This window comes from Marmota marmota, unplaced genomic scaffold, assembly GCF_001458135.2.
Source record: "Marmota marmota marmota unplaced genomic scaffold, marMar, whole genome shotgun sequence".
Taxonomy (NCBI): Eukaryota; Metazoa; Chordata; class Mammalia; order Rodentia; family Sciuridae; genus Marmota; species Marmota marmota.
The window spans coordinates 6135902-6159000 of NW_026000174.1; the positions used below are offsets into that span (position 1 = coordinate 6135902).

Below are 23099 nucleotides of genomic sequence, written 5' to 3' on the forward strand. Positions count from 1 at the left end.
ACATTGTAAAAGCTATATATGCTAAGCCTCAGGCTAGCATCATTCTAAATGGAGAAAAACTGAAGGCATTCCCGCTAAAATCTGGAACAAGACAGGGATGCCCTCTCTCACCACTTCTATTTAATTTAGTCCTTGAAATACTAGCCAGAGCAATTAGACAGACAAAAGAAATTAAAGGCATAAAAATAGGAAAAGAAGAACTTAAAATATCACTATTTGCGGACGATATGATCCTATACTTAGAAGACCCAAAAGGGTCTACAAAGAAACTACTAGAACTGATAAATGAATTCAGCAAAGTGGCAGGATATAAAATCAACACGCATAAATCAAAGGCATTCCTGTATATCAGTAACAAAACTTCTGAAATGGAAATGAGGAAAACCACCCCATTCACAATATCCTCAAAAAAAATAAAATACTTGGGAATCAACCTAACAAAAGAGGTGAAAGATTTATACAATGAAAACTACAGAACCCTAAAGAGAGAGATAGAAGAAGATCTTAGAAGATGGAAAAATGTACCCTGTTCATGGATAGGCAGAACCAACATCATCAAAATGGCGATATTACCCAAAGTTCTCTACAGGTTCAACGCAATGCCAATCAAAATCCCAACGGCATTTCTGGTAGAAATAGATAAAGCTATCATGAAATTCATATGGAAAAACAAAAGACCCAGAATAGCAAAAGCAATTCTAAGCAGGAAGTGTGAATCGGGAGGTATAGCGATACCAGATTTCAAACTGTACTACAGAGCAATAGTAACAAAAACAGCATGGTACTGGTACCAAAACAGGCAGGTGGACCAATGGTACAGAATAGAGGACACAGAGACCAATCCACAAAATTACAACTTTCTTATATTTGATAAAGGCGCTAAAAGCATGCAATGGAGAAAGGATAGCATCTTCAACAAATGGTGCTGGGAAAACTGGAAATCCATATGCAACAAAATGAAGCTGAACCCCTTTCTCTCGCCATGCACAAAAGTAAATTCAAAATGGATCAAGGACCTAGATATCAAATCAGAGACTCTGCACCTGATAGAAGAAAAAGTTGGCTTCAATCTACACATTGTGGGGTCGGGCTCCAAATTCCTTAATAGGACGCCCATAGCACAAAAGTTAATAACTAGAATCAACAAATGGGACTTACTCAAACTAAAAAGTTTTTTCTCAGCAAGAGAAACAATAAGAGAGGTAAATAGGGAACCTACATCCTGGGAACAAATCTTTACTCCTCACACTTCAGATAGAGCCCTAATATCCAGAATATACAAAGAACTCAAAAAATTAAACAACAAGATAACAAACAACCCTATCAACAAATGGGCGAAGGACCTGAACAGACACTTCTCAGAGGAGGACATACAATCTATCAATAAGTACATGAAAAAATGCTCACCATCTCTAGCAGTCAGAGAAATGCAAATCAAAACCACCCTAAGATACCATCTCACTCCAGTAAGATTGGCAGCCATTATGAAGTCAAGCAACAATAAGTGCTGGCGAGGATGTGGGGAAAAGGGTACACTTGTACATTGCTGGTGGAACTGCAAACTGGTGCGGCCAATATGGAAAGCAGTATGGAGATTCCTAGGAAAGCTGGGAATGGAACCACCATTTGACCCAGCTATCGCCCTTCTCGGTCTATTCCCTGAGGACCTTAAAAGAGCATACTATAGGGATACTGCCACATCAATGATCATGGCAGCACAATTCACAATAGCTAGACTTTGGAATCAACCCAGATGCCCTTCAATAGATGAATGGATTAAAAAACTGTGGCATTTATACACAATGGAGTATTACGCAGCACTAAAAAATGACAAAATCATGGATTTTGCAGGGAAATGGATGGCATTAGAGCAGATTATGCTAAGTGAAGCTAGCCAATCCTTAAAAAACAAATGCCAAATGTCTTCTTTGATATAAAGAGAGCAACTAAGATCAGAACAGGGAAGAAGAGCATGAGGAAAAGATTAACATTAAACAAAGACGAGTGGGGGGAGAGAAAGGGAGAGAGAAGGGAAAGCATATGGAAATGGTAGGAGACCCTCAATGTTACACAAAATTATATATAAGAGGTTGTGAGGGGAAAGGGGGGGGGAAACAAGGGAGAGAATTGAACAACAGCAGATGAGTTAGAGAGTGAAGATGGGAGGGGAGGGGAGGGGGGATAGTAGGGGATAGGAAAAGTAGCAGAATACAACAGTCACTAATATGCCATTATGTAAAAATGCGAGTGTGTAACCGATGTGATTCTGCAATTTGTATTTGGGGTAAAATTGGAGTTCATAACCCACTTGAGTCAAAAGTATGAAAGATGATATATCATGAGCTTTGTAATGTTTTGAACAACCAATAAAAAAAATAAAATAAATTCAAGAGTTATGATCTTGATGGATCTTGAAAGATAGCTGGAAAATATTGACAGCACCTACACTTTATTGTACAACCAGAGTGTGCCAGCTTCCTTGTAAGGGAAGTAGTATTTTCTTTCAAATGCATATGGAAAACAGCAGTTTATGGAGCCGAAATGACTTGCCTAGCTCATATACTAGGATTTACATGAAGTCTGCCTGATTTCAAAGACTATGATCATTCTCTAGCCCACACTGCCTCTGCTGGGGGTTGTGTAGCCCTGGGGAAGTGAATGGAGCTGGGGTCCACAGGGAGGGCCTGTGTAGAAGAACTAAGCTGCCTTTGAATCTGATTCCTGAAGGAGATGACCAGGAGCTCCATTTGATCCAGGCTGATGTCAGGTGTTCAGGGATTTTTATCTGGAAAACAGGGCAGGGCATGACATAGAAGAAAGGGTCCCTGCAGTGATGATACTTAGACAATAGGAGTGGGGTAAGGTAAGCACAGGATTTGAAGTAGGACTAGAGCTAGCAGCAGATTGGGAGATGGTGGTGAGAGAGATAGGATGGGCCCCATTCCACTTAGGGAGGAAGCTCCTGAGTAAAGGTTGGAAGGGTCATGGAACCAGGTCAAGAAGTCTGGGTTCCAAGACATAAACCAGGAAAATGTTGAATTGCAATTGAATGTCGCATTGTAAGCACATCTCTCAGTGCATCCTTTGGCTTGTATGTCAACACAGCTGAAGGTGGTATATTATAAAGATCTTAGACTTTGGAATCAAAGGAATTTTTTGACTCCTTTTTCCCTACTTGCTAGTTTTAAATTTTTCATCAAGTGCCCCATCTCTCTGGATTTTACTTTCCTTATCTTTTAAATTTTTTATTTATGTTTTCATTTTTAATGGTACATGATAATTGTACATATTTATCATTTTCTTCATGTTAAATATTGGGATTTTGACAGTTGCCTCACTCAGTGGTTATAAGGACTGTAGGAGGGTTTGTGGATTGCATCCTGTATGCCGAAGCTCCAACTACTGAAGTCTTATTCTTATGTGTGTCTTCTAAAAAACCATGGCTAGAAACTATGAGTGGATAGTGGCTTGGAAAGCAGAGGCTGATCAGAGGGTACATGTCTGTGATTGTAGGGCAATGGGTCACAGATTAAAATGGGTTGAAGTCCTTGGAGGGAATAGTGGGGCCCAATGGGAAATGACAATAATGTTTATAAACAGTTCTTTATACACAGAGGAGCCAGTTTTTTTTAAAAAATGTTTTCAGTTGTTGATAGATCTTTATTTTACTTATTTATTTCTATGTGGTGCTGAGAATTGAACCCAGTGCCTCGCACATGCCAGGCAAGTGCACTACCGCTGAGTCACAGCCCCAGCCCAAGGAGTCAATTTTTGCCTTGTTGCTAAGATCTAAATTGTTTCCTGACTGTCTATCTTTCCAAATTTTTTAAAATTTATTTTGTATTAGTTCTAATCAGTTATACATGACAGCAGAAAGCTTTTCAATTCATTGTACACAAATGGAGCACAACTTTTCATTTCTCTGGTTGTACACAATGTAGAGCTGCACCACAAGTGCAGTTATACAAGTACCTAGGGTAATGATGTTCATCTCATTCCATCATCTTTCCTACTCCCATGCCCCCTCTTCTTCCCTCCCTCCGCTTGGCCCAATCAAAGTTCTTCCATTCCATCCTCTCCCCTCATTATGGATCAGCATCCACTTATCAGAGAAACATTTGGCCTTTGGTTTTTGGGGATTGGCTTATTTCCGTTAGCATGCTAATTCTCCAACTCTATCCATTTACTGCAAATGCCATAATTTTATTCTCTTTTAATGCCGAGAAATATACCATTGTGTATATATACCAGTTTATTTTTTATTTTTATTTTTTAGTTGTAGATGGACACAATACCCTTTATTATCTTTTATTTTATTTTTATGTGGTGCCAGGGATTGAATCCAGTGCCTCATGCTTGGTAGGCAAGAGCTCTACCACTAAGTTACAACCCCAGCCCTATACCACAGTTTCTTTATTCACTCATCCCCTGAAGGGTATCTTGGTTGGTTCCACAGTTTAGCTATTGTGAATTGTACTGCTATAAACATTGATGTGGCTGTGTCTCTGTAGTGTGCTGTTTTTAAATCCTTTGGGTATAAACCAAGGAGTGGGATAACTGGGTGAAATGGTGGTTTCATTCCAGGTTTTCCAAGGACTCTCCATACTGCTTTCCAGATTGGTTGCACCAATTTGCAGTCTCACCAGCAATGTATGAGTGTAACTTTTTCTCCACATCCTCGCCAACAGTTATTGTTGTTTGTATTCTTAATAGCTGCCATTCTGACTGGAGTGAGATGAAACCTTAGAGTAGTTTTGATTTGCATTTCTCTAATTGCTAGAGATGTTGAACATCCTGGGCCTGACCTAGGCCTGGTCTCCTGCATGGTCCTGGTCCTGGTCTTGAGCTCTGGAGTGGGTCATATATATGTCTTTCTCTGGTCCTTCCTTGGGTTCCTTTCAGGGACTTGCTGATGTCAATCTGAAAAAAAAATTATATCAGTGTCATCACTTTCACTAGCCCCCTTTATTCTGCTGGGACCTTTCACATAAAAATAGAAATGGATGATATTCCTTTCCCATTAATAAGACTCAACTTGCCAGGCACAGTGGTGCACACCTGTAATCCCAGCCACTCTAGAGGCTAAGGAAGGAGGATTGCAAGTTTGAGGCCAGCATCAGCTAAGGAAGGAGGATTGCAAGTTTGAGGCCAGCATCAGCAATTTAGCAAGACCCTGTCTCAAAATCATAAAAAAATAAAAAATAGAAAAGGGTGGAAATGTTGCTCAGTGGTAAATCACCACTAGGTTCAATCCCCAGTACCAATAAAATAAAGTAATAACAAAATAAGACTCAACTTCTTCCTGGGTTATAACTTGGAGAGTCATCACAAATAGAAGCTTTGGGGAAAAGTTTCGGGTCAATGTGTGAGTGAGCCTTCTTAAGGCACTTATGAGACCCACATATTCAGCCAAACCATTCAATTCCCTTTTGGTCTTTCAAAAACATCCCCTTATGATATAGAAGACTTTCACCCGGGATGCAGCTTGTTCAAAAGAAACTTTTGAAGGGCCTGGATTCAGCAGTGAAATTAATTTTGATGTTAATAAACATACAGTCAGCCCTCAATTCTTGAGTTCCACATCTCTGTGTGTGTTCAACCAACCTTGATAGAAAATGTTTGGAAAATATACTGCATCTGTACACATGTACAGACTTTTAAAATTGTCATTATTTCTTAAACAATACATATAACAATAATTTATATAGCATTTAAATTCTATTTGGTATCATAAGTATTCTAGATAAATGTTAAAATATGTGGGAGAGTATGAGTTATATACAAATACTAAATATTTTATATATGGGATTTGAGAATCCAACACTGAAAGCATGATCCATGAAAGAAAAAATTGACAATTTGGACTTCCTAAAATTAAGAACTTCTGCTCCATGAAAGATACTGTTGAAAGAAAATGAGAAAACAAGTCAAAGACTGTAAGAAAATAGCTATAAAAGAAATATCAAGAAATTGTATTCAAAATATATAAAGAAAATTCTTTAAACTATATAACTACATAAAAAATCAAACAAATTGAGCAAAAGATGTAAACATACACAACCCAAAGATATAGATTGCAAATAAACTTATAAAAATACTCGACATCATATATTATTAGGCAATTGCAAAGTAAAACAACAATGAGCTGCAGTACTTTTGGCAAAGTGAAGTTGTTGTAGCCTAGGGCTAGTGCGCATGTGGGTGAATTTTAAGCAGGTAGCTGATGTCACTGAAGAGTTAGTCAATGCCTTTAGAATTGGGCTGTTGCTGTGAAGAACTAGTTTTTGAACCATTTCCTTTGGGCAGGGTATCTAGCACCACCTTGATTGCAACATATGTATTTCTAATTAGAAGCACTTTTCTGGCTGTCAAGGAAAGGTATTTCTATGATTATGTTAAGTTTTTGTAAACTTTCCATTATACAGAATAGTGGTTAAGTCCTGGCTCTGGCAATTCTGGAAAAGAGAATAGTAACTCCTGCTTCAAGGATGTGGGATTGAAGAGGGATCATTAACTTTTTTTTTTATTGGTTGTTCAAAACATTACAAAGCTCTTGACATATCATATTTTATACATTTGATTCAAGTGGGTTGTGAACTCCCATTTACCCCAAATACAGATTGCAGAATCACATCGGTTACACATCCACGTTTTTACATAATGCCATATTAGTGTCTGTTGTTAACAAAAAGATCTTAAATTTGATAATAAAGTTTACCTTAAGTAAAGGGGTAATGCAAGGTTATGAAATGTCTGCCATTAAATGCTCAATAAATTAAAGGTATCATTACTAAAAAACAAACAAACAGCTGGGCGCAGTGGCACATGTAATCCCATTGGCTCAAGAGGCTGGGGCAGGAGGATCTTGAGTTCAAAGCCAGCCTCCTTAATGGCAAGGTGCTAAGCAACTCAGTGATAACCTGTCAAAATAAAATACAAAATAGGGCTGGGGATGTGGCTCAGTGGCTGAGTGCCCCTGAGTTCAATCCCCAGTACCCTCTCCTGAAACAAAACAAAACAAAACAAAAAACCAACGAGATACTTCAATATACCTGTTAGACTGGCTAAATTCCTGAACACTGCCAAATGCTAAAAAAGATGTAAAACAATTTTCAGTTGTTGCTGGTTAAGAATGCAAAATAGTATAGCCATTTTTATTAAGTATATTTATAATATTATGAATACATTTACCTAATTTATTTTTTAATAGTTATTCCTAAGTTACTTTTGAAAACTGAGATATCAGAAAGCTGTCTTTCTTTTAAATTGATTATTCATTCAAGAAGATTCCATATAGAGAAGCATATGTGGTTTCGATCCAGTAATTTGGGCTCTAATAATCAAAAAGCTTGGACATTCAGCAAAGATCTTAGGAAAACATCTCTACTGCAAACTGTGAGCAGGAAGGCCATGGTTTGAGATGAAGGGGAAGGAGCTGGTTCTCAGAGGCCTCCACTTTTAGTCTTTACAATGTCATGAGGTGCTCAGGGAGCATCTACATTCCATAGACGTGTTAATTTTTGACCAGGACCTCAACTTTGTCATTTATTCTCCATGGAAGCAGGACTTCATATTGCAGTTTACTAAATCAACTTATGATATGCAATAAGAAACAAAGAGAAAGAAATGATTTAGATTAACACACTTGGGGTAGTTTGCAAGCACATTGCATGAATCCTGTAATTATATAATATCTACACATGTACTTACATATGTTCATATGCCTCGTTTTCTCTGCCTCTTCAACCCTCTTGGCTGATGGTCTGGTTACAGGGACTGGAAGTGACGTTGAAAGGGATGTGAATTAATAAGGTGTTGCCTGTAGCTGGCACTCACACTTATGAAGACAAGTACACTTAGTATAGCTGTAGCTCTTTGATTGGCCTAGTGAGCAGTTATGGATTTTATTGGCATTTTTTGGGCAGATGAAGTGTCACAGTGTCGTAATAAGTATCACTTGGGCAGTTAGAACCTCATGAATATTTAGTGTATCAAGAATATTTGGCCCACCTCTTTTCTATCCTCCCCCTTTTTTTAAAAAAATCTTCCTCCTCTTTCTCCCACAAAATTATTAACAATCATAATGATAATAACAACAACCTTTCATGCCTGTTGTATTAGTGCAGCGTAAGATGCTTACGGTAAATTATTTGTTTTAATCTACATAGAAGTTCTGTTAAGAGGTCTTATTTTCTATACTTTAAAGTTGAGGTATCAGAATCCCACAGATGTGAAGTAATATTTCCTTTGGCACTGTCTTTGCTGATTTTGAATATTCTGAAAAGAGCTGTTCATATATTGAAAAGAAGAATATCTTTACCTTTCCTTGCTCCTTGTCTCTGTTTATATAAGTGAAGTCCAATGAATATGACAGCAAACAATATCAAAGGAGATAGCAAAACAGTGGCTTCTATTATGACTTGATGGGAATATGAGGGCTCGGGCTCAGCAACTGAAATTCAGATGTGTCCCCTGTTAGTTTCAATGGAAAGAATTGTTCCCACATTTACTTCTTGCTCAGTGAATCTGCAATTCCTCCCTCCAATAATTGCATTAGGGGGATGCTCCATCTATCTACATCTCATTCCTGACCTAGTTAGTCAGTAAGTGCATTGTTATACAAAATGTATGAAGATGTGAGAAAAAAAATAGCATCACCTTAGATTGGGTAGAGAGAAGTGATGGGAGGGGAGGGGAGAGGAAAGAGGGAAAGAAAGGACAGTAGAATGAAATAGACATTATTATTGCTGTGTGTATATACGTGCCTGCATGACCAATGTGATTCTGCAACCTGTACACTCAGAATAAAAAGAAATTACATCCCATCTGAAAAAAAATTATCTAATAGTAAAACTGTCTAAGGATCATCTGATTTAAATGAATAAAATTTCTTTATGATTTTGTTGCCCCAGTGGTCATTAAATTTGTGATATTTTTAGGTTTCCTTTTTTCATTGATTTTTGAACTATCTTTGTTAGCCTAGTCCTTCCCTCATTTATGCATTGATTAAAATCATAGCACCTGATTTACATGTATTTATATGAGAATTATATTTTTAACACTTTAAAAATTATAATTTGATTCCTTTTCTTCCCCTTCCTGTAACCTCTCTTCATGTTCTGCAAGGATAGATACTATATTTTTGCCATTATGGCATTCTCAGCAATTAGCATGTGCTGGCTCATGGAAGTTGATGAGTAAACATTTTTGAACAAATATGAAAATGAATGTGTAATAGTGGATACGTGGCATTTATATATCTGAGATTCTAGAGTGCTGGATGAGCTGTCTCCTTGGTCATGGGAGTGTTCTAAGGTGATAACAGGTATCAGGGTGCAGAGGCACACTACAATCCAGGTGCCAAAACCTGATCTTGACACGAAGCATTTACATGGCTGGAAAAGGACAGAGGCCTGTAAATAGCCCTAGGAATTGCATGCAGTGCAAGAAAAGGGGTGGTGGTGGGGGAATCTTTTGGGGAAATTTGGGTTTTAATTAAGATAAGAAAGTAGATGGAACTTGAGGGAGGAGATGAAAGATGTTGAGGAATTTCTTTCAGAGGAAAAGTTTAGGTTGGGGAATTGGGAGCACTGGGAGGTTGATTCAAATTAGAGAAAGTTGGGATAAGTAACCTGCATTACAACTTAAAATTGGATCATACAAAACCCCTCTCCTTTGAGCATCTCTCCTTCCTCTCTTCTGGTCTCACAGTCATTCTCCCTCTCATTGATGGCACCAGGCTCTGGCTCCCATACCACTCTCCAGGCTAGTTCTGCCACTGTCATTAGTGACCTCAGTGCCTACATGAGGTCAAGCCATCCCAAACTCTTATCTTCATTGAATTCTTTGCCAATAAATATTGAATGATTTCTTTGTTTCATTTACTATATTAGGTAGCGGATTTTAAATGATTAGAAAAAATTCATACCTCCCATCTTCATAAAACTTACTCTATAATGAGTTACACTGACATTAAATAAATAAATGCAAAGGAAATAGATGCTTACATTTGGTTTGGTACCAAGGTTATGAAAACAACAAGGTTCTATGACAGAGAATAGTGCCAAAATCTAATTCAGCTAGAGGGGCAGTAAAAGGAAGCTTCTCTAAGGAAGTAATATTTCAGCAAAGATTAGATGAATAAACAGACATTATCTATATGAAGAATAGAGAAAATAATTGAAAAATGCAATAGGACTTGGCATAAATCAGGAAGGAAGGTAGAATGTAAGTGACCAAAATCATGACTGTGTATCTATGGGGAATTCTTATCTGTGTTTAAACTTAAAAGAATTATTTTAGCAGAACATTTAGGTAGAGGAAAGATCTAACAAAATATCTGAGGAGGAACCTTAAAAAGGCAATGTAGGAGAGATTGGTGTATTGAGATCTAAAGAGGAGATTAGATTGTAGTTTTTGATGAAGAGGCCTCAGTTTCATGGAGGTGTTAAGTCAGTTGGGGATTGAAAAAGTCTGGTGAGGAAGGGAAAGGAGGAAGTAGAAAAAGAGAGGGAAATTGGGTCCTATCGGCAAGGATGCTGTGGTGTGATGGAAGAGAGCAGAAGCAGGAGTGGAGCATACCTGGTAGGTAAGTAAGGGAAGAGAGAAAACTGACCTGCTATGGACACTTGCCCTTCCTTTTTCTAATTTAGGATTGGGTTCCAGATGGAACATGTTGTGTTCGCTTTCGCAGAATCTCTGAATAGGAGAAATGTGGTTACACGGAACAGTCCATTATGGTCCTGGGTCTGAAACTCAGATACAGGTGGAATTTCCTCTCCTTGAGAATTTATCCACTGGACCTTTGGCTTAGGGAACCAGCCCTCTGACCTGCACTCCAGTTGGGTTTCTCTGGTCTCAGTAACCTCCATGTGGAAGTGAGGAGCTGAGCCTAGAGCTGAGAAGAGAAAGAGATGCTCATTTTCTCACACAGTCACATACACACACACACACACACACACACACACACACAAATCTCTATGTTTCTCTGAAGAGTTGGGGCTGCTGACTAGATCATAATGCATAGAGTAGAAACTGAGGCTCTGAAAATATCTTGGCCATAACTGATGGAGATTCAGATAAGAGATGAATCCAACACTGTTCAATACAAATGGTGCTTGCCCATTTCTTTCTTCCTTTTTCTTCTTTATTTTTTCTTTTGAACCAGAGGTTGAACACAGGGGCACCTTAACCATTTAGCTATCAGCTACATTCTCAGCCCTTTTATTTTTTTATTTTGGGACTGGGTCTCACTAAGTTGCTTAGGGCCTTGCTAAGTTGCTGAGGCTAGCTTTGAACTCGTGATCCTCCTGCCTTAGCCTCTCAAGCCACTGGGTTATAGGCATGCACCACCATACCTGACCCTGCCCATTTCTTGACTCCGACCATGACTCTATTATCTTCCATTTATCCCTAAACCCTGAAGGTAGTCTGATCCTAGCAGTGGTATACAGAATTATGAAAAAGGCTGTTGTATTAGCCACCTCCATTTCTCTTACAACCTCTTCTTTATGTTTCCAAGGAACATGGATCAGAGAAGGAAATCTATCCTAGAGTAAACTCACTCTGAAGAGGTGTCAAGGGCAGAACCTGGGCCATTACCTGCCACTTTCAGTTCAATCAATGTATCACTGTAGAGAGAGCCATGCTGGAACCGACAGTGATACTGCCCATCATCAGAGGTTTGGATGTTGAAGATTATCAGGATCACAATGCCTTTACTGATAGCATCTCTCACAAGCTTTGTCCTCCCTGAGTACTCCTCCATGACTTCCCCGGGTTGGTCGCTCCCATCCTTGTACAGGTGTACAATCTGGGAGGACAGGGAGTGGAACCAGCTTATCTGCATGTTCTCAGCACTCTGATGAGATGAGAGAAAGCAAGGCAGCTCTGCTTCACCACCCAGCACAGCCACCACAGGCTTATGGGGCCCTTGGATTTGGAATGCCCCTGAAAAAAGGAGAAACGGAGATGGAGTCAGGGAGGACTGAGGTCAAGAAAGGGGCAAGAGATGTTGAAAGTAGAACAGTGGGCCTGGGCTAGAGTGAAGCTCACGAGGCACCTAGGGGACATGATTTAAGAAGGCCTTTGCTCAGGGCTATGCAAGTCCACAGGCAACAAGCTCCTAAGAGTCAGTGCTTCTTTAAAATTTGATCCTTGGAAATGTTACCTAACTCACCTAGTTCCTTGTGGGAGTGGGAGGTTGGTGAGGGCCTGAAAAGTTAGACTGCTGGATTTGGGAAAGAGATGCAATAACTTCTTTGGGTTAGAGTCTGTCCTCATCTTGGAAGGGTAATCCCAAGACTTTGTGCTTGTGCTACTGAAGGAGAGGCTGTAATAATGAAGGAGATTAAAAAAAAAACAACTCTGAATATAAGGCAAGGGGCAGAATAGAAGAGAACACAGAGGGAGGGAGGGAGGAGAGAGGAAGGGTTCTCACATGAAGTCTAGTGGTTTGGGAGTGAATAACTGGACAACTGTGTCTAGAGAGAATCTAAAACAGCTCAGTAGGAAACATGACTGAGAACGGATAGTAGTGTTTGCCATAAGCAAGGGATGAGACAATGGTGCATGCAAACTTATGTTTGCAAGGTCTTATTCTGTCATTTCATGAGATTCTAAGAACTTGTGCTTCTTAATTACAATGTGAGGCTTCTTCACTTCTTCTCAATTCTTGCTGCACCACATGTACACTTGCACTCATGTGCGTGCATACACACACACACACACACACACACACACACACACCCCATATGCACTCACCAGTAGGCCTGGACCAAGAGATGCAAGAATAATGCCTGATACTTAGTAAGCTTAAAAAGCTAATTTATTTACTTTTATTTTTCCCAGGTTCTCAAAGAATTTATTTGTATTTTTGTCTTCTTTCTTCTGAGTTTTCTTTCTTTTTTTTTTCCACTCACTCTTTTGTATCATAGAACCAGAGACTCAGAATAGGAAAGAGAACAGGAGTTCCTACCTGCAACCTGGAGACAGAGATAGAGTGATAAGAGGCTGCCATGGTAAGTTGGAGAGACTCGCTGCTTCTTTGGTGACCCAGAAAGGGCAACCCCAAGGATATGTGCTCGTGCTGCAGAAGGAGAGGCTGTAATAATGAAAAAGATAAAAAGGTGAAGTCTGAGATATAAGGCAAGGGGCAGAATAGAAGGGAACACAGAAATCTCACTCCCAGGCAGGAGGGGCACATCTTATCTACAGTGCTAATGTTAGGAACAGACTAAGCTTCTTGTTCCTTTTCTCACGAATTTCAGGACTCTGGTTTTCAGGCCACTCAGGGACACCCAGGCTTCCACAGTCTTGCTATTCCTCACACATATCTGGCTGCTTCTACTCATTCTCCTTCTCTGGTTCCTCTTTCTCACCCTGCAGCTTAGTCTCTCTTGGTGATTCCTTATAATCTCATGGCTTGCTATAGTCAGGATCTTGAATGTCTTCCAAAGGAGGCTTAGTTCCCAGTCTGTGGCACTGTTGGGAGGTGGTGGAACCTTTAAGAGAAGGAACCTAGGTCATTGAAAGGCATGCCCTTGAAGGGGATATTCAGAACCCAGCCTCTCCTGTCTCCTTGCTTCCCAGCCACCATGAGGTGAGCAGCCTTCTCTGCCATGCACTCCCTACCATGATGTACTGTGCCTCTACAGGTCCAAAGCCCCAGAGCCAAGTGACCAAGACTGAAATGTCTGAAATCATGAGTAAAATAAGTATTTGCTTCTTAGAAGTTTATTTTTGGTATTTTGTTACAGCAACAGAGGGCTGACTGTTGGCTCCAGCTATCTTTTACATGCTGGTGACTCACTTCCAAATGTACATCTTATAATGTCTGGGGATCCAGTAGCATGAATTTGCTTCTAGAGGTTCCAGGAGCTTATGGACCTCCTCTTCCTTGGAGTAGGAGGAGAAGCAAGTGGGTTCTATCAGTACCTGCCTGCTTACTTTCCTTTGCTTGCCCACAGATGAATTCTGATGTTCCCTACCAGGACATGAAAAATATTGTTACTAGCAGTGAAGAAGGGACTGTAGCACTCTCAGAAACAACTGCAATGTGGAGTTTGGTGGCTACAGCTATGAAGTTTGCTTTCCTGGGCCAAGGGCCCAGAGATCCTATTTCTCAGAGCATGTTTAGGAAGGGGTTGGTCCAAAGAATAGAGAGGAAGAGAATTCCAAAGGTCATGCTCTCTTCATATGGAAAGATATATTCTTTATATGTGGGTGAATGAACCTTGATCAATGGAGGCATGTGGTATGACTATGCCGAGTCTTAGAGGATTGTGGCAACAACTCCAAAGACTGAGCATATAATTATTTTATGGAGTAGGAAGTACATCCTGACCTTTTGGATATGATGACACATGGAAAAAAATGATACCACTTTTCACATTGTAGTAAACTGGAAGGAGATTTGTAGACATTTACATAGGCTTCATAAAAAATACATTTTAAAATATCCTATCATTATGATAAGAAAATGAAGTAGTAATTATTAGGAAGCATATTAAATATTTAATTTCAAAGGTTTAAGTATAAATATCCTAAATTTTTATAGCACTTGAAATTGCTTCAATAAATACCTTTATTTCCCATTTTATACTTGAAATGACTACAGATAATTATCAATTATAATTACTAATCATGATCTTTTCAACTTCATTATAGTCACCATTGGTGAGATATTTTATTTGCTCAAGTTGATGATATAAATTTTAAAATATTTTTATTTTCATTTTTGAATCAAATTTAAGGAATTTAATAGTTCTTTCTTTTTTAAACAATACAATATTGACATTTTTTGGTGAAAATTTGAATGACTTTGAAATCCAATCATTTTTTTCTTATTATTTCAAAATAAGAATGATCCCAGCAAGTTATTTTGTGGATTCTGAAGTTTTATGTAGGAAACCAAAAAGACCGATTAGCTAATATAATACTGAAGAAGAACAAAATTGGATGATTGACATTACCTGACTTCAAGCTTACTATAAAGCTATAGAAAGCAAGACAGTTTGGTATTTGTGAATGAATAAACAGATAGATCATTGGAATAGAATAGAGGGCCCAGAAATAGATGCATACTGATATAGTCAATTGATCTTTTTTGTTTTTTAAAGAGAGAGAGAGAGAGAGAGAGAGAGAGAGAGAGAGAGAGAATTTTTTAATATTTATTTTTTAGTTTTCAGCAGACACAACATTTTTGTTTGTATGTGGTGCTCAGGATCGAACCCGGGCTGCACGCATGCCAGGAGAGCACGCTACCGCTTGAGCCACATCCCCAGCCTGTCAATTGATCTTTGACAAAGGAGTAAATGCAATGCATTTGAGCAAAGACTTTCTTTTCAACAAATGGTGTTGAAACAATCAGACATTCACATGTGAAAAACTGACTCTACATATAGACATTACATCCTTCACAAAAATGAACTCAAAGTGGACCATAGATTCAAATGTAAAAACAAAACTATAAAAATCCTAGAAGGTAACAGGAAAATAATTTAGATGACCTTGGGTCTGACAATGGCTTTTTAGATACATCAAAGGCATGATCCATGAAAGAAAGAATTGATAATTTGAATTCATTAAAATAAAAAACAGTAAGTCTTTAGTTTACATGATTTATATACCGTGTTAAAATAATTATTTTTGCAATTAGTTTCATATTATCAGTTACAAATTGACAGAAATATTTAAGGACAAAGTTTATTGTCTGTTATTTTGAACTCCATGTAGGAACATTGGCTTGGCCTCCTTTGTCCCCTTATATCCATTGAATCCTAGATTTGTGCTCTTTAGATGCCTGTACCTTGAACTCCCCCAGACTCTATGATCTCCTTTTTTATGATAGGTAGAAGCATTCAGTGCAGTTGACTGGTGGAGATGCTAGCTAGGTAATTGAGCTTTTTCTTGGTCAAACAGAATGTACAGTTGCTGTAGCTGATTAAATGTTACAAATGTTCACTCTTTGCTGCTTATCTTGCACCACCATCTAAGTGACAATCTGGTGGAAAAAAAAAACAGCCTAAGACATTCTGTAGGCTGTAAAAGAATAAAGTTCAACTGCTATGTTTTATCTTGGGAAGAGGGGGTGGGTGTTGGAGGGAGGCTCTGAATCCAAGCCTCTTGAAAGTTTAGGAAATGCCAGGTTACCAACAAAATTTCATGGCAACTATCTCACTGGGCAAAATAAACTTAACTGAATTCTTTCCAGCTGACAGAGCCAGATCCCCATCAGCAGCAGGAAAGGGACTATTTGTGGAAACCATGCATAAATCTAAGAAGCTGTTAATAGAGATGATAATTTTTTTAAAAAAAATTTCTTTTGTAGTTGTAGATGGGCAGCATGCCTTTATTGTATTTGTTTATTTTATATGGTGCTGAGGATTGAACCCAGTGCCTCATACTTGCAAGGCAAGAGCTCTACCGCTGAGCTATAGCCCCAGCCCTAAGATGATACTCTTAATAAAGTATCTTAGTGCTCTTCAAATAAATGTCTACACCAAAATCTCTTTATACAAACTCACTGCAAGATTAAAATATCTGATGCAATTTCTCTAGTATTTCCTTTGTCTTTCTCTCACACCACACATATTTATGAAGGAACTCAAAGGAAATGATTGAAAAAGGAAAACAGAAATAAGCCTTATTGTTCTATGAAGTTCAGGAGTTGATGAAAGATGGGGTTTGGGATTCTCTAAAACAATTCTCCCGTAGTGGCACATCATATTTGTAGTTAGAAATCTTACCTATTAAGAACTCAAATTTAGAACACACGGATTGCCAACTCCCAAGCACAATTTTCTTGGCAATTTTGAACAATCCCACGAGGATATTCACTGGTCTCCTCTTGGCTACTTTGCAGGGTTCCATCTAAATCACCAGTCAGTTGAAGGAAGAAAAAGAAAGATTTTTCCATAGCACTTTCACTTTAAAATACTCATACCTTCATGCACCTCTGCCCTGAACATGTTTATAAAAGGGTTACCACCAGATATGGCTAAATTTTTCTTCATAACATCTTGGTTGAGGTACAAGTCACATGTCATAAAATTCACACTTTAAAAGCATACAATCTTCTTTCCTTGTGGATTTGCCTTTCCTGAACATATCATATAAATGGAATCCCAATTTTTGACCTTTTGTGTTTGGCTTCTTTCACTTGGCATAATTCATTGAAGGTTCATCCATATTGTGGCATGTATTAGCACTTCAATCCTTTAAATTCCATTACATGGTCATAACATATTTTGTTTATTTATAAGTTGGTAGACATTTGAGTTATTTCCTTTTTTAGCTATTATGAAAAATGTTTTTATGCGTATTCATGTACAAGTTTTTGTATGGATATATCTTTTTGATTCTCCAGGTGAGGAATTTCTGGGTCAGATAGGACCTCTACATTTAATATTTTTTTAATAACTTAATTTTATTTATTGACTGTTAAATGTGGTGCTGAGGATCAGACAGGTGCCTCACATAGGCTAGGCAAGCCCTGTACTACTGAGCTACAACATCAGCCCCTCTATGTTTAATATTTTGAGGAACTGTCAAACTGTTATCCAGAGTGGCTGCACCATTTTGCATTTGCACCAGTAATGTATGTGGGTTCCAATTTTTCCATGTTCTTGTTTTATTCTATTTTCCTATACAGAGGATGAACGCAGGTTTGCTCTACTACTGAACTACATCCCCAGCTCTTTTATTTATTTATTTTTAAAAATTTGAGACAGAGTCTTGCTATCTTGTCCAGACTGGTCTTAAACTTGGAATCCTTCTGCCTCGGCCTCCTGAGTTGCTGGGATCATAAGTGTGTGCCACCAAGCCAGGCTCTCCATATTCTTGGCAGCACTTGTTATTATTGTCTTTCTTCTTTTTATTTTAGCTATGTCTATGGTTTAAATATTTTTCCCCTCCAAAATCTATACTGAAATTTAATTGCCATTTTGGTGTTATTAAGATGTGGGTCTATTAAGGGGCTACTAGGCCATGAGAGGAGTCTACCCTCATGAATGAAGTCATGTCACTATCATGAGAGGGGTGAATTATCATTGGAGCAGGGTCCTGATAAAGGGATAATATTTGGCCCCTTTGTTGTCTATCTCTCGCCCTCTCTGTCACCCTTCCACCTTTTTCATGAGATGATGCTGCATATATGAAGACCCTCACCAGATGCTGGTGTCTTGCTCTTGCACTTTTTAGCCCCCAGAACCATGAGTCAGTTCTCTATTTTATGCATCTGTCAGTCTGTGGTATTCTGTTATAGCAACAGAAGATGGACTAAAAGAGACAGCCTTGTTCATTGTAGCACTATTCACCATAGCCAAGGAGTTGAAACAATCTATTTGTTCATCAACTTCCATCAACTGATGAACAGACAAAGAAAATGTGGCACGTATACAGCGTGGAATACCATTCATTCTCAAAAAAGAATGAAATTCTGTCATTTTTAAGGACATGGAGATCATTATTATATAATGTGAAATTATGTAATGAAAATGAAATTATGTAATTCATAATGTGAATTATGAAATTATGGAGATCATTACATAATGTGAAATAATCCATGCATAGTCTCACTCATATTTAGAATATTAAAAATTGATCTCAGAAGCTGAGTAGAATGGTAGTTACCAGAGGCTGGGGACAGTAAGGCAAGGGAGGGATGGAAAAGCTTAATCAATGAGTACTGAGTTACAGTTAAATAAGAGCAAGACACTCTGGTGTGCCATTACACAGTAGGATGACTATGCATAACAGTAATTTACCGAACATCTCAAATAGCTAGAAAGTAGATTTTGAATGATTTTACCATAAAGAAATGATCAATGTTTGAAGAGATAGAAGTGCTTAATCTGGTTTAAACATTATAAAATGTGTACTTGAACTGAATTATTATAGGCTATCCCATGAATATGTACAGTTTTTATGTTTTTATGTATCACTTAAAATAAATTTAAAAACAGAGACTAAGACACTAGCCTAGGCAACATGAAGTGTTATCCCATTGTTGTTTTGGTTTGCACTAAGGATGCTGAGTGTTTGTCATGTGCTTATTGGTCATTTGCATATCTTCTGTGGCAAAATGCCTAAACAGATCACTTGCCCATTTAAAAATTGTGTTTTTATCTTTTTGTTGAATTATAAGAATTCTTTATATATCCTGGATGCAGGTATCTTATTAAATATTCAATTTGAAAATATTTTATTTTGTTCTGAAGGTTGTCTTTTTTCTTTATTAATATCATTCTTTTCAGCAAAATGTTTTAAATTTTGACAAAATCCAATCTGATTTATTTTGGTCTCTTGTACTTTTGGTGTCATATCTAAGAACAGACAAACAGATCAACAGAATAGAGCTCAGAAATAAACACTTCATTTATTGTCAATTGATGTTTGACAAGGGTGCCAAGACAGGTCAATAGGAAAATAAAAATAACAAGTGGTATGGGATAACTGGATATTCATAGACAAAAGAATGAAACAGAATTCCTACCTCACCATATACAAAAATCAATTCAAACAAACAATGAACCCAAATGTAAGATCCAAAATTAGAAAATTCTTAGAAGAAAAATAGGAGTTAATATTCATAATTATGAATAATTTTAAGGGAATTTATTTTCAAATATTTTAGTATATATGTATTCTCTTTGCTAAAATGGATCTATTTGAGAATGTTGTGCATAACTTTCCTTCAGATACTTTGCAAATCCTTTGTTGGGATGTGCTGAATTCAGGAAGATGAGAAAGGAAAACTGACATCTTGCCTTTAAGTTAATATTGTTCACTTATAAGGCTAAATAATACATCGTGGAACATAGCCAAGAAAAATACTTTGCACCTAGAGTGACACCACTCACCTACTTGGCTCTGACACCCTAACTGTGGATGGCTGCAGCATCCCTTTTTCACCTAACCACCTGCCCTGGCAGCACAAATGTCTACTTTGCTCCTCTCCACTTAAATCTTTAAATCTGAGTTCTTCAGGATGGGAAGGAAAGTGGAAATAAAGGAAAAAAAGGAAAGGAAGAGAAGAAGGGGAAGGGGAAAGCTATGTGTTGCATTTTGTATGTAAAAAAATTGTGAAAGCCTAGATAGGAAAGAAACCTCCTGATCAGTATTACCACCATCTAAGTTCTCTTGAAGAGCCTTTTCATGCATATCCTATAGTTTGAAGACTACAGATGTAGGCATCACGAAGTAAATGCAATGGAAACACCTAGAAGACCCTTCCCACCTCAGAACCCTGGCAAGCAGGGTCTAAAACCTCTTAGTTGGCATTCTTGTGCAGAAGGCTCTACTTTTCCACCCTTTTCCTTCTTTCTATTCTTTCATCCTGCTCTCCTGCCAGGAAGCACAGCACTCTGTCCTCACCTCCTCTGTGCTGTAGAACCTTGCATGGGACAATGACATGGCCCTTTCTTCAAGCTTCCTCTTTCTTCAACTTGGGGAAGGATCCTCTTTATAGACCTCAGGAGAGACTTACCTTCACATTTCTTGCAAGATTCCAAATATCCGGGGTATATTTGTCTAGAAATTTTTCTTTCAGGGATTCAGGATTGGGAGAAATGAGTTCATCTGAGTTAGAGAAGAAAACAAAAAGGAAGTTGGAAGGAGCCCTGAGCAGGAATCAAGTCAGATTATCTAGGAAAGAAGCCCACTGGTAGTACTAAGTTCAACAAAGCAGCATTATTTGGTAAGTTTTATAACCACCATTGTATAGAACAAAACTGAAAATGAAAGAAAAAACTACAAAGGGAAAAAACCAAAGAGCACAGATTAGACAGGCTGATTTCATACAAATTAATGATTAACAACCTCAACAGAGCCTGAAACACTCCATGGGCATTATACTAGGTTTCTCTAATATCTTCCTTCACCTACTTTCTGTAAAGGCTTTGCACATCTTTTTCTCTCTTGGGTCAAAAATGAAATTTAGATCAAAGCTAGAAATTTGCTAAAAGTTTATTTTATACACACAAAAGCAAACCAAACCCCAGATAGTTCACAAACTGGGAGACCTTGAACTGAAAGTGTAGGAAGCTTCCTTAAGCCCTAGTATTTTCTCCATACCCAGATTCAGAGGGTCATGCCACAGAAAAAGCAGGCAGAGAGATGAGTGTTGGGAGAAAGAAAGGCTCTTTTCAAGTATGCAAAGAATGGAGAGGAGGGAGCTCACAAATTAGCCTCTCATCTCCAGGGAGTTGAAGGATCACAGGTATAGAGTAGGAATACCGAGGGAGAAAGGTAGGCTAATGAAGGGGAGGAAAGTTTTATGTCTTTTCTGGGAATAGGCAAAAAACCCCTATTTAGGAATTTAGGTGCTACCTCTTTCTATTTCTGTTTTAGTCACCTTTTTCATGGCTATGACCCAAAGACCTGATAAAAACAATGTAGACTAGGAAAAATTTATTTTGACTCACACTTCAGAGGTCCAGAAGATGGCTGGCTGACTCCACTGTTCAGGGTCCGAGTTGGGACAGAACACCATGGCAGAGGAAAGGGCTCAGTACAGAGCAGCAATAAGCAGAAAGAGAGAGCTCCACTCACAAGGGACAAAATATAAACCACAAGGCCACACCCCCAGTGACCTGCTTCCTCCAGCAATGCCCTACCTGCCTACAGTTACCACCTAGTTAATCCATATCAACAGGTTCATTGGCTATTAGATTATAGCTCTCCTAATCTTTTCATTTCACCTCTAAATGTTCCTGCATTGTCTCACACATGAACTTTGGAAGACACCTCATATCTATTTATTAAATATTTTTTTCCATTTTTTTATTTGTTCTACTTAGTTATACATGACAGCAGAATGCATTTCAATTCATTGTAAACAAATAGAGCACAACATTTCAATTCTCTGGATGTACACAATGTAGAGTTGTACCATTCATGCAATCATATATGTACCCATAATTACCAGACGGTAATGGCGTCCATCTCATTCCACTATCTTTCTTGTCCCATGCCCCCTCCCTTTTGCCCAATCCAAAGTTCTTCCATTCTTCCCATGTCCCTTCTTCAAATATGGATCAGTATCCACTTATCAAAGAAAACATTAGGCCTTTGGGCTTTGGGGATTGTCTTACTTCACTTACTCTAACTCCATTTACCTGCAAATGTCATAATTTTATTGTCTTTTAATGCTGGGTAATATTCCAGTGTGTATATACACCACAGTTTCTTTATCCATTCATCTATTGATTGGCATCTAGTTTGTTCCCACAGTTTAGATACTGTGAATTGAGCTGCTATAATCATTGATGTGGCTGCGTCACTATGGTATGCTGATTTTAAGTCCTTTGGGTATAGACTGAGGAGTTGGATAGCTGGGTCAAATGGTGGTACCATTCCAAGTTTTCTGAGAAATCTCCATACTGCTTTATAAAGTGGTTGCAACAATTTGCAGTCCCACCAGCAATGTATGAGTGTACCTTTTTCCTACATCCTCACTAACACTTATTATTGCTTGTATTCTTGATAACTGCCATTCTGACTGGAGTGAGATGAAATCTTAGAGTAGTTTTGATTTGCATTTCCTAATTACTGTAGATGTTGAAAAGTTTGTATATTTGTTGGTCACTCGTACATCTTTTTCTGAGAAGTGACTTTTCAATTCCTTAGCCCATTTATTGATTTGGATTATTTGTTTTATTTGGCACTAGGTTTTTTGAGTTCTTTATATATCCTGGAGATTAGTGCTCTATCTGATGTGTGTGTGGTAAACATTTTCTCCCACTTTGTAGGCTCTCTCTTCACATCATCAATTATTTCTTTTGCTGAGAAGAAGCTTTTTAGTTTGAATCCATCTCATTTATTTTTTTTTTTTTTATTTTATTTTATTTTTTTTTTTTTAGAGAACTAATATTTATTCTCCTTGTATTATATCCAAAACAAAAGAGGAAGCAATTCTTCCAAACACATTTCATGAGGCCAATATTACCTGATACCAAAACTAGATCCGGATATAACAGCAACAATAAAATGGAAATGACAGGCCAATATACTTGCTGAACATAGATGCTAAAATCCTCAATGAAATACTAGCAAACCAAATCCAACAGCATATATTTTTTTTTTTTTTTTCTTTTTTC

General features: G+C 38.0%; 1 protein-coding gene across 1 annotated transcript; it reads right to left on the reverse strand.

The window, feature by feature from the left end:
- Positions 1-4682: 4682 nt before the first annotated feature.
- On the reverse strand, positions 4683-21534 carry LOC107135467 (putative selection and upkeep of intraepithelial T-cells protein 1 homolog). The gene is made up of 9 exons (XM_048787995.1): positions 21426-21534; positions 20489-20580; positions 16749-16872; positions 12977-13102; positions 11602-11949; positions 10616-10897; positions 8321-8452; positions 7711-7776; positions 4683-4920 (listed from the first exon to the last, which is right to left on the reverse strand). Exons 3-6 carry the CDS (start codon positions 16870-16872, stop codon positions 10644-10646), a joined length of 852 nt encoding a protein of 283 aa, XP_048643952.1. The 5' UTR covers positions 20489-20580; positions 21426-21534; the 3' UTR covers positions 4683-4920; positions 7711-7776; positions 8321-8452; positions 10616-10643.
- Positions 21535-23099: the final 1565 nt, after the last annotated feature.

Coding starts and splice junctions, on each gene's coding strand:
- LOC107135467 (XM_048787995.1), bottom strand. CDS start 16,872: ATGGAACCCTGCAAAGTAGCCAAGAGGAGACCAGTGAATATCCTCGTG. Junction 13,103..16,748: donor TAAATTTGAGTTCTTAATAG/GTAAGATTTCTA, acceptor TCATTATTACAG/CCTCTCCTTCTGCAGCACGA. Junction 10,898..11,601: donor GATTGAACTGAAAGTGGCAG/GTAATGGCCCAG, acceptor TTCTCTTCTCAG/CTCTAGGCTCAGCTCCTCAC.